Here is a 12545-nt window from a genome sequence, read left to right as displayed (position 1 = left end):
TTAATACAGCAGAACTGGAGAGATAAATAGAGGTGGGAATGGCTCAACAGAGAACGATTGACTTTCACTTTAAGCCCTGACACTGTCATATTTGTGTAGGAATTAAGCTACAATACATGACATATGTTGTTTTAATTAATAAATACAGTGTGAATAAAGATTACATAACATAAAAATAACTGCAGTCTTTGTTATTTGATAGCCGCTGAAATTAAACAATTTTTCTAGGGCAAGTAAAAACTGACTTCGGGCAAGTAGATCTCTGACCAACTTGCCCAACCGGGCAAGTGAAAAAAAACCTTAGCTTTGAACCCTGGGCCACCAACAGAAAAAGCACCGCACCCAGCATCTTTTTTCAGAGCGCTCCGCCTTTTTGTGCGGAAGCTCTGACACTTGAAGTTGAAAATCTTTGAACAGTTTAGAAAGGCACCAGTGACGTCACTTTCTTTAGAAAGGCTACTGTCTAATGTCATAATAAAGACAGAAAAGCAAATTTTTTGGGGAGCAGGGGCCTGTATCACGATGCAGGATTAATGTCCTTAGCGAGGTAACTTCAGGGTTAACCCTGGGTTTTCGGTCTCACGAAGCCGGTTCAGTTCTTATTGGGACAGATCACCATGGTAACTTACTCTGAACGGCTATCCTGCTCCGGAGCAGGGTAAGTTCAGGGTTGAATCTGATCCTATAAAAAGCACTACCCACTGGCCAATCAGCTGTTCAGAAAAAGTGACTCCACTGACAGAAATGCAGCCCAGTCATGACGGGAAGTTTAATTCATTTGATTGATTTTGATTTGAAAGTTTATTTTGAAGATTAAAAAAGAAAAGAAAGCAACAACAACAGACAATGAAAAGATAGTTCAAAAAGGAGTGGAAAAAAGTCGTAATTTCATCCCACCCCTTCATAAGAAAGAAACTGATCATTTGTGGACACTTAATAGCACCATTAATTAGTGCCAACATTTTTGTTTCATTGGAGGAAATGATCCCTGTTAAAGATAATGGGCCTAACTGACAGCTTTGTTGCTGGAAAGTAGCCTATCATGTCTACACTTCATGGTGTTTGAGGGATTTTCCTTTTTGTTTTTTAAAGAGGGAGACTAGGTACATTTTTGCACAGCTGTTAATTTCTAACACAGCTCAATATCAGGATGATTTTATTCAGACTATCAGTTTGGTGTTGATATGATTTAATTGTGGCCTCAGCTTTAAGCTTTATTGTAGCATATATAACGTTATGACAAAGAAGACCAATTTATCAGATGCAATGATGTTAGATGATAATACACGCAATTCATCTGCGCAGCATTGATTTCATGGGATTCAAGGGTGTGATCAGTGTCAGATGTACAGGTACAGGTACTGTAGCTACTTGAACCAGTGATGAGTAATTTAACCTACACATCATTTTATTTGCTACCTTGTTTTGTCTTGATTTTTCCCTCTCTCCTCCTCTATTTCTTCTTTCCTGACACGTTTTTTTTTTTCTTCTCTATTATGTGATTTCATTGATGTTTTGACAGGGGAATTTCTTTGATAAGCCTTTAGTGGCTTCTAACCTCTCCGGCACTTTTCTTTTTTTATACTGTCTGTTTTTAACATTATGTGCAAATAAACTAATCTAAACTAAAATTAAACATTATTCATCCCGTTAGGCGTTGCCATGTATGTTTCCTCCTCCTGCAGCTGCCACGGTGTTGGCCTTTTCTCTAATGTTGCTTTTCTCCTCCTCATATTTTAGTAGAATTAATCTCTGATCCTGACATGAGAAATATTTTTTTTCCCTCACATACGGCGCTCTGTAAGGACGCTCAGTGACGCTGCGCTTCTCTCATGATTGTGATTGGTCCGCTGCGTGCGCGTTCACGGCTCTTGATAAAGCAACCCCGGGTCGAGTTACCGAGTTGATACCCAGCATCGTGATACTGATTATCCTGATTGCCATTGTTAGGGTTAGTCAGCCCAGGATAGGTCTGGGTAACCCAGGAAAGGTTGATCTCGCTTCGTGATACAGGCCCCAGATCGGACAGTGGACACTGGATTTTGCTCGTGAATGTTGTGCTTTTATCACCATTAGCTTTGTAAGCTTGAAGTCAACTGTGTCAGCCCTCTGTTAATGTTGTGATATATTAGCTCTCTGGCTAATGTTAGTGTCAAGATAAGTCGTCATAGGAACAACATGTGCAGCACTTCATTTAAACCAGACCAAATCACAGCTAAAAGGAAAGTAAATATACTAACACTGCTCCAATTAATGCTAATGTCTGCTGGATGTGTAATAGGCAGATGTTGTGCTAGCATATTAACCACATCAACTTAAAAGGTGATAAAATACATCAGTGTTGTGTTTACAGCTAGTTTCTACTGCCCACCAGCGGCCTTAAATTATTAGACAAGGACTTCTGACTGAATGGAGTCAGATAGAACTGATATGCCAAGGACGATGAAAGAAAACTCAATCTGAGTTTTAGTTTGAATCTCACAGCATATATTCCAGACTGTAAATAAGGTATAGTATTCGTGTATCTCAGCTGAATACATTTGTGATATTCCAGCCATTGATTGATTGATTGATTGATTGATTGATTGTGATTTTCTAAATATTGAAAAAAGGAAGGGTCATGAATACTTCCTGAAGCCACTGCATTTGTGAAAACATCTCATCTCACCCTTTCTCTCTCATCCTGATTTTAATGTATCTTCACTCTTCTTTAGATGTTTGAGCAGAACTTGCAAGTTGCTGCACAGATTGATGGGGATTTTAAAGAGCAAGTTCTGAAGCTCTGTCTGAAACAGATGAACACTTTCCTTATCAGGTAACTTTTTTCATACTTTTTGACTTTGTTTTTGATGTGATAAACCTCACCTTTAGATTGATGGGATTCATTTCACCACATACACCACAAGCTCAATGAAGAAAGATGTCAGAATCTTTCTGAATTTAAGGATAAATAAATTATATCTCAAAGTATTAGAACCTAGGTAATTTTTCCACTGCCCATGGTTGTGTGCTCTTTGAAATTTGGATTATGTCTAGGGGTCCAAATGTAATAAGTCACCCTTTAAATATTGCTTCCATGCAAACAGTGATCAAGAAAACAAACTACTGCAATAATTCTTAGGATCACTGTGTAAAGCTAACAGATGTGTGTGTTGTTGTGTGCAGGTACAGAGAGGAGGCGGTGAATTACAAAGAAGAGCACCTGAGAGACAGACAGCTGCCTCAGTGTTATGTACAGTACATGATTGCCATCATCAACAACTGCCAGACATTCAAGTAAGATCTAATTTTATACATGAATAGAGTAAATTAATTCAGTAAATGATAACTTTGGTCATAATGTGATAATGTCAAGTTGGTTGGCAGACAGGAGGGACAGCTAGTGTATCATATAGAATGCAGTGGTGAGTGTTGTGCAGTAATTTTCACCTGTTGAGGACAGAATGATAAGTGGAGTCAAGCAGCCTCAAAGTGGTGTAGCTGTATGACCATCAGAATTAACACTTTGTAGGTTAGTAGGAGGTTGGATGCCAGTTGCAGTTGCTCACTGATATCTGTAAATAATATGTTAGAAGAGACTGAGAAGGAAATTTTAAAACAGTCCAGCTAGCTTTTTTATGCCATGTACTGTATACCTAGTTTTCTTTAGATTTCAAGAGAGGGGTTAAGAGAATTAAGAGAGGATTGAAGGTAAACATGGATTTTAATGCCTGTGAATGGTAATTAATGTGTTTTATTTATTTTTGCAACTCCAAAATATAGTCAAAAAAAGAAGCATCATCTCTATTGACCAAAATATGAGAGCTAAAAGTCAGAGCTGGAGTAATCTGTCTGCAGCAGTAATCAATTAATGTATTTTGCATTTGATTCTCAGAGTTTTTGCTAAAAATGCATTAAGACAGCCCATGATTAACTGGGGCCATGGTTAAAAATGATTTTTCCCCACCATTCTCTTCTCCATTCAGTTTCAGTAGGGGGCTAGAATGAGTCTCATGTAAACAAAGTAGATTGAATATATTTTTTATCTTAAATCCAGTTAAAAACCTAATTTCTTTTGGCATCGCTGGTGAGCCTATTGCACCTAAAACAGTAGGTTGAGATCTCACACAAACAAAATTATGTGCATTATGGGTTAGGGTTATGGTTATGGTTATGTGCATGAACCAAGCAGTTCCAAGTTATAACTTAGAAATTTCTTGAACCCAGTGAAGAACAGGCTTAATATGTATCACACAGAGGTAGAAAACCTTAAAGTCAACATAGTACAAATATCTACCTATGAAATAAAACCAATGAATGTTATATTACAGCCATAAACAATTATGAAAATTAGCTATTTTCAAAAAGAAAAATGAAATGATTGAGTAATAAAACATCCTTAAATTTTTATTTATCTGCAATGAATATTGATATTTTGCCATAAAGTAGTAAGGAAACTATAATAATCCTGAAGAACATAGACAGTCAGAATATCCTAAAAAGTCACAAAAAATTTTATGCAAGTCGAAATAAATTCTTGATGTAATGGAACAATTTTAGCACTACGCAGACTCAAAATGTGGAAGCAAGATAGTGACAACTAATATAGAAAATCTTTTTTTTTTTTTTAATACATACTTTATTAATCCCCGAGAGGAATTTCAATTTTTCACTCTGTTTGTCAATTACACACAGGTCCGAACGCACACATGCACAAACTGGACCTATACATGCACTAAGTGGAGAGATGTCAGAGTGGGCTGCCCATGACAGGCGCTCTGAGCGGTTGGGGGGTTCAGTGCCTTGCTTAGGGGCAACTCGGCAGTGCCCAGGAGGTGAACTGGCACCTCTCCAGCCACCAGTCCACGCTCCATATTTTGGTCCGGACGGGGACTTGAACAGGCGACCCTCCGATTCCCAGTCCCTATGGACTGAGCTACTGCCGCCCCATATTATATAATATATTATATTAAAAATATAAATTTTTAATATTTGATAACTGTAAAACATTCAGCAAAAATTCTCCACACAAAACAAGTTGCAAATTATCCTTTGGGTTTCTTGGATGTTCAGTACAAATTTAAATCCAATCCAGTGAAAAATAAGCATTTTTTAAGGCTTACAGTACGTATTGGAAACTCGTGTTGTGGCCAGTTTCTTAAACAAATTAGACAAAAGAAAAAACAGAACACCTTAATTTGGAGAAACAACTGCAGAAAAAAGAAAAATAGTATTTAAACAAGCAAGAGAAATAAATCAAAGGAAATTCCATTATACAGGTCCCCTCAAAGTGTCCTGACCAGCAGCAGGTAGAGGAGCAGATGGAGGAGAGCTTAAACTGTCACTGATGATTTCACCAGCAGATATGCCACTGTCCACATGCAAGTAGTGAGTTAAACTAGCTAACGGCATGCCATGGACACATTTGACTATTTTCACTAGCTATATGCCAATGAGCAGCTGTCAACTTTTATTTACTTTTATCAACTTTACTGTGACATCATGTTCTGCAAAACCACTTTTCTGGCCATTACTCAACATCAGGAACTCAGGAATAGATGGGGAAATATTACACTAATCTTGGGTGTCCACATTGAAACTATGCTGATTGTTTAGATCTTGATCTGCTGGGGGGAAGATATGTGTGAAGCATCCATGTTTCCACAGACATGGATGTAAACTGAGAAGAAGTTGACTAGTGTGTGCATACATGCAACCACAAAGCGCTAATTCTAGTTTCTTTGGTACTGAACACTGGGGTTCCATATTGTAATGCATGGCCATTGTCTCATGTGTTCTTCAGAGAGTCTATTAATAGTCTGAAGAGGAAGTACTCCCAGTCCTCAGAGCCCACTGACAGTGATGCTGCCATAGAGCGGACACTCAATGAGGTGGCCAAGGAGGGATGTCAGTTCCTATTGGATGAAGTCTTCCTAGACCTTGAAGTAAGAAAGGGTTGTATTTGTTGCAAAGAATTTGTTCTTTTATGCAAAGTCATTTGTATTTTGTATAAAATATTTGCATGTGTATTTATTGATGTGAAATCTAGTTTGTTACAAATGGGTTCAATATTCTCCTCATATTCTGTTTGCTTACACAGTGTGCATGAAATTAGGCTATGAACTGATGTTAAAGAGGCAGTTTACCCATATAACAAAGAGAAACATATTCCCACAGGTTAGTGTGATCTGTTCAGTATTGCTGTGACTTTTGTCAGCACCCTAATACACCCTAATTAATTTCACCTAAAACAGTTTAGATGAAATTAATTTGATTTGTGCTGCACATTGCTATCAAAAATTGAATTTTAAAACGTAACGGTAACATCCCTGAATAATGCTCTGTTACTTGCTGTGAAGAATTTCATTGACACCTACAGAATGTTCAATAGAAAATCATTTTGGTGTTTACTAGGGCCGTAACGGTACATGTATTTGTGTCGAACCGTTTGGTACGCGACTTTCGGTTCGGCACGACCCTGTACCGAATTATTGGGCGCAGGATATTATCTTATTTTATTTTGTTTTATTTTAATTCCGTTTTTGCGAGCCGAACCATTTAAAATATCTAGTTCTCCGACGGACATAATTGAGTGACGGACCGAGTCCCGTAAATCTCCGCTTTCACTTTGTGCAGCGCATTCTCACATTTTGACAACATGGAAGTGAGCCTGACGAATCTGAAGACCCACCCGCAAACCTTTAGTCCTCCATTTGGGAACACTTTGGTTTCAGGGTAAAATACGAAGATGGAAATAAACAAGTGGTCAAGACAAAAGCAGTGTGCCGACACTGCAGAACAGCGGTCGGGTATGTACTTGGAAACACGTCTAACATGCTAACGCATCTAAAGCGACACCACCCGAGTTTGAACATTAACCGGCACAACTAGAAAAAGCAGTCTGGTGCAAACTACGATATCGTCGTCGTTTAAAAAGAAAGAGCATTTCCCTGACCATCGCGCTAAAGAAATAATCAACACCATTGGAGTTGAGTAAAATTGTTAAAGCTGCACTTTAGATATAAGCATGTTTTGTTTACTGCACTTTAACAAAGTGGGAAAGCTAAGTAAGTTCCTAGTAAAACTGAATCTGAGCAGGCTTTAAAGCTGACCAGCTGCACTATACTTTTTATTTTAGTTGAGTAAAACTGTTCAAGCAGAAATGTATGTTTATATTTTTCATTCAAAAAATGTGTTAAAAAAACAGCAGGATTTTATTTTTCACTTTTATATTTCTATTTTCATTCAAACAATGTGAAAAAGCAGGATTTTATATATATTTGTTTCATTCAAAAATTGTGTAAAAAGAGTTAACTGCTGTGGTGGTATGTTTTAATAAGGTTACCAATAAGTAAAAGATATTTAATAGTTGTCTGTTTTTTTCATTACTGTACCGAAAAAACAAACAAACCGTGACTTGTGTACCGAGGTACGTACCGAACCGTGATTTTTGTGTACCGTTACACCCCTAGTGTTTACACCAAATACATTATCTTCCAAGTTTCTTTTTTATTTTGCTTATTGCAAACATTTGTTACAAAGTAAAAACACACAAAAACTAAGAATACTATCTCACAGCTTCTCACTGCTCTGTAGCTCATCTGTTTACGAAGACAGTATGTTATTGTGTAAGTACTTGGTAACTGATGCATAAATGGACTTTGTTTTTATGCCTCTGCACAATAGCCGTGGCCATAGTCATTATGTTTTTGGGTTGTCCATCCATCCGCCCATTTTCGTGAACGCAATAGCTCAAGAACACCTTGAGGGAATTTCTTTAAATTTGGCACCAGTGTCCCCTGGGACTCAACGATGAACTAGTTGGATTTTGGTGGTCAAAGATTAAGGTCACTGTGACCTTGAATCCGTCTCTTTCTCATGAACACGATATCTCAGAACACCTTGAGGGAATTTCTTCAAATTGGACAGAAACATCCACTTTAACTGAAGAATAAACTGATTAGAAATTGGTGGTCCAAGGTCAACATCAGTGTGACCTCACAAAACAAGTTTTTGACCATAACTCAAGAACTCATTACGCTCATAACAAAACCTCACACAAATGTCTGGCAGAATGTAATGATGAAGTGATGAGTGAAGTTCTGCAAAAACACTATTCTGGCCATTACTCAGCGTCATATCTTAGGAACAGAAGCGGAGACATTTTGTCAGATACTGAACTGGTGACACTAATCTTGGGTGGTGTAATCTTGGTGCCCACCTTAAAACTGTGCTGATTGTATAGCTCTTACGTGTGTGAAGCATCCATATTTTCACAGACATGGATGTTAACTTTAGGAGAAACTTGACTGGTTCACGGAAGCATACAACCACGGGGCAGTAATTGTAGTTTATTTTAACTGACAGTAAAAAGGACAAAAACAAATTAAGGAAATTCTACCAATTTAACAAAATGTTACATTCCATGTAATTGCTTTGATTTTGACATGTCACTGACCAGCATCACCTGAATGAGCTGCTGACCAGGAAGTGGCTGACAGGCTCTCATGCTGTGGACACCATCTGTGTGACAGTGGAGGACTACTTTAATGACTTCAACAAAATCAAGAAACCCTTCAATCAGGTAGGACTTTTTGCATGGTATATCCAAAAATTGTGAATCAGTTTCACTGAATCTTCATGGAAATGTGTGTTATATTCTCAGAGCCATAGCTATGAGCCTTGTGTGGCCATTTGTATTTATAATACAGAGATTATTAACATGATGTTATGACACGTGCAGGAGATGACGAGCGAGGCTCTGCGCAGGGTGGTGGTGGAGTACATTAAAGCAGTGATGCAGAAGAGGATCACCTTTAAAAACGCTGATGAGAGGAGGGAGGGAGCTGAGAGGATGATCAAAGAGGCTGATCAGTTTAAGTTTCTCTTCAGGAAACTGGCTGCTGTGAGTTCACACTCAGGGTCCCTACAGGTCCCTAAAAGTTTTTAAAATTTTAATAATTTGGTTTTTGATGTTCATGGTCTAAATGTCGTAAGATTCTGGAATTTTTCAGTTTTAATGTTTTATTTCACTGGTATTTTATATGCCAAAACAATGACCATTATGCTATGTCCAATACATATTTATTTGTATGCTAAATAGGTAGTGTATACTTTGCTTCAAAGGTGGCAGTATACCTTGTATTGCTGTGATCCGCCTTTTAACCTAGAAGACGAATGTTTTGGGGTAGAACAAGTATGACCCAAAGTGTAACCAGATGTTAAAACTCGGACTTGTTGACTTATCTGAAAGTAAGAAAACACATAGAAAACAGTTAAAATTCAGAACAATTCAATCTATAAGGTTCAACATTGTCCATAAAAATACTGCGTACATTATAAGAGCCATTTGAAATCATTAATCACATTTTTCAGCAATCAAATCATATAATGAATGATGTTGAAATGTGCGGCACTTTGCACCATGTATTAGAAACATTGCACATTATCCTAGTAAAACATGACGGCAACTCACTAAATATAAGATAAGAAATAACAATTATTTACTGTGTACTGTCTAAAATGTCCCGCTTCATATCCATTCAAACACACACACACTCAAACTGGCACACACTTGTCCAGGCTTCTTTAGGTCTCCCATGTGCCCAAAAGCACCTCTCTTGCTAAGCCCAGTGAGAAGACATCCATGCAGCGCCAGTGTGTGTGGGGCTTGGATGTACTACGCTCACAGACAGCTGCAGACTTGTACTGGTTGCATGAACACAGTTCCGTCCACTGAGTCTGAGAGCCACAAATGTGTCTGTGCGTGTGTGTAAAGAAATTTTGGTAATAAGTAGGGCTGCGCGATAAATCGATTTTATCGATTAATTCGAATTTGCAGTTTAGGCCGATTTGTTTTTAAAAAAATCGAGTTTCTATTTAAAATCCGCCACCGCTGCTCCACGCTGGTCTCCGGTAGTTCAGAGTGGGCTCACCCCTCCCCCCCGCGCGCTTGATACACAAACAACATGGCAGCAAGCGGGGAAGAGCACGTTCTCAAGAAAGGGAACGAGTTCTTCAGCACTCTTGTGTGCACACCTGTGTCTGCATCTGTGCTCCGCCATGCGCAACACAGAGAGCAGAGGAGGATTTTAGACGCGCACCGTGTCGGGACATAAATGGCATGCCATTGTGTAAATAAGATGAAGTGTTACCAACGCCAAGCTGGCAGACCCCCGAACCGTAGTAAAGGGACCTCCAAAGACCATTAGGTCCTTTAGCTTGTGTTAGCTCGTTGTGGCAACAACACATAAACAACGGGACTTTATTTTCAGCACTGCAGGGATGATGCACAGCCTCTCTCATCAGTGTCTGATGTTTACATAGAGGGAAATAACTCAAAAACAGCATGCAAAACTGCGTAGGCTTCTTCACTGTGGCTGCTCGATGTAAATAACATAGCACATGCCTCACTTTCTTTCTAGGGTGCATCCGTCTGACGTCACACACCACACCCGGCGCACTAACGTCTCATACCTCCTACATCAACTACACACATACACAGCTCCACACACACACACACATACAAGCCACACACATCAGGCTCAGCCTGTAACATAAGGCTATTTAGTTTGTTTAATAAAAGGACAAGGTATCCACCTTATTTTCAAACACGGAAGTAAATAGTGTGCAACGGTGCAAGCTAATTTTTTTTCCAATTTTCAGTTGTTTATGTCAGTCAATCAGTTAGTTCGTTAGTTAGTTAGTCTGTGTATTTTGTATAACGATAGATAACTGTGCCCACGTTTCCGTTATAACGGAAATTTATCCCCTCTAAACGCGAATAAATCGCACGTCAATCATAAACTATGAACCAAAAAAGCACAATCTATCCCGAGTGAGACAAACTGCTTGATCCCCGTCTCCAGTGTACCAGCAGAGAACCTGCAGAACCGAATCAGCGAAAAAACACACCTGGCTAAGCCTCTCTACCTGAGCAGCTGAAGCTGCGGCTCGCACCCTCGACACACAGACAGTGCTTCTGCATGCCAGCCATACGTCTGCGCAACTGTGAGAAATAAGTATGTGAGGTGTATACTGCTTTTCTATCTTTTTTCCCCTTTCTTTCTTTCTTTCTTTCTGTCGGCGACATACACTCCTAACACAGGACGGGTTGTTTTAATTGACTGAGTTGATCATTAAGCCATAGTGATGCGCGGATCGGCTCTGATAGCACCTGAATCAGCATGTACGCATCAACCATCCAGCTGTTACAACATGATTGAGCTAGCAAAGCAGTTTTGTGTTGCTATGTGTGGTATTTATTCAGTTTTGGGAAATCACGATGTCTAGAAAGCATCAGTGGCTGCAGCTGACAGGGACAGCTAACGTTAACACTAGCAGCAAAGCTAACATCAGGATCACCATCCGTTAAAAGCCTCCCGTTGTCGGATACGACATGAAACTACTCCAGTTAGCTCAATCATGTCGTAACTAAGACATCCGCTGGAGAAAATATTTTTTTCACGGGCCACTTTGTGAGTTTAGTGAGTTATTACAGACACGGCTAACGGCTAACAGCTAACAGCTAACGGTTAGCCCAGCTAATCTACGATAACCATGTTATTAATTACACACAGAGAAAATACTAATGTTTGTTCAGTCGTGTTTATAAGTTAGACTTTACAAACATCAGATTAGTCTAAATGGTGATATAGTGACGTGAAAATGTGATATATACATATATATATAGCTAAACTCAGCAAGGTAAACAACAAGGCGATTCCCATTTACACAGTGATAAGAGTGCTGGACCGGAAGTGTCGCACAAAAAAACGGAAGCTGGCTGCGTTCTGTTTTGCCTCCGTGTTTCCTTGAAAAATAAGGTGGATAGACCTGTTCTATAGGAAAGGTAACCTTAAATGACTTCTGTTGTGATCCACTATAATGGTAGGGGAAACACTGCCGTATGATAAGAAAGGGGTCCGGTGGAAAACGATCACAGATGCAGTCGCCATGTATATTGCAAGAGATATGGTGCCCATATATAGGCTACCGTGGAAAAGCTGGGGTTTATTCACATGCTGAAAGCTTTGGACCCCGGGTATGTGCTACCAGGCCGCAAATATATATATTTTTTTAACTAGGAGGGGAAAAAATCGATTTAAATCGTGAATCGGATTTTTTGTGAAAAAATCTGAGATTTTTTTTTTTAGGCCATATCGCCCAGCCCTAGTAATAAGCTGAATAGCGAAGTGACACTAGGATGAGCAGGGTCTACAATCCACTGATAGAAGTTTTTCAAAGTCAGGTATCAGGCTTTACTTTGGAAAATCACAAACGAGGGTGAGCTGAAAAAGTGAAAATGGGTCAGTTGGTTCCATAGCTGGGTTACTGTGGCAGTTAGTATATTTAAGGTCTAGTGCGTTGGATTTAGTGGCATCTATCAGTGAGGTCGCAGATTGCAAACAACTGAAACTTCCAACATGCACCACTTAGCACTTAGACATAAACAGCTCGTTTCAGGTGATTATACAGTATTGAAAACATAGGTATGAATTAGGGTTGTCACAATACTAAAATTTCAAACTCCATATCGATACCCAGGAAAATATTCAATACTCGAT

The 12545-nt window shown here is 39.1% G+C and overlaps 1 protein-coding gene across 1 annotated transcript in view; it reads left to right on the top strand.

The window, feature by feature from the left end:
• The window catches only part of exoc3 (exocyst complex component 3), a 34365-nt gene that overhangs the window by 19910 nt on the left and 1910 nt on the right, over positions 1-12545 (top strand). The window contains exons 10-14 of the mRNA XM_049599408.1: positions 2715-2815; positions 3166-3276; positions 5783-5924; positions 8441-8563; positions 8723-8884. Coding sequence (XP_049455365.1) covers positions 2715-2815; positions 3166-3276; positions 5783-5924; positions 8441-8563; positions 8723-8884 — 639 coding nt within the window. The remainder of the gene's footprint in view (positions 1-2714; positions 2816-3165; positions 3277-5782; positions 5925-8440; positions 8564-8722; positions 8885-12545) is intronic.

The sequence above is a fragment of the Epinephelus fuscoguttatus genome, linkage group LG15, assembly GCF_011397635.1.
Source record: "Epinephelus fuscoguttatus linkage group LG15, E.fuscoguttatus.final_Chr_v1".
NCBI lineage: Eukaryota > Metazoa > Chordata > Actinopteri > Perciformes > Serranidae > Epinephelus > Epinephelus fuscoguttatus.
Note: the sequence above shows the minus strand (reverse complement) of the source record. Positions and strands in the feature narration are given on the sequence as shown.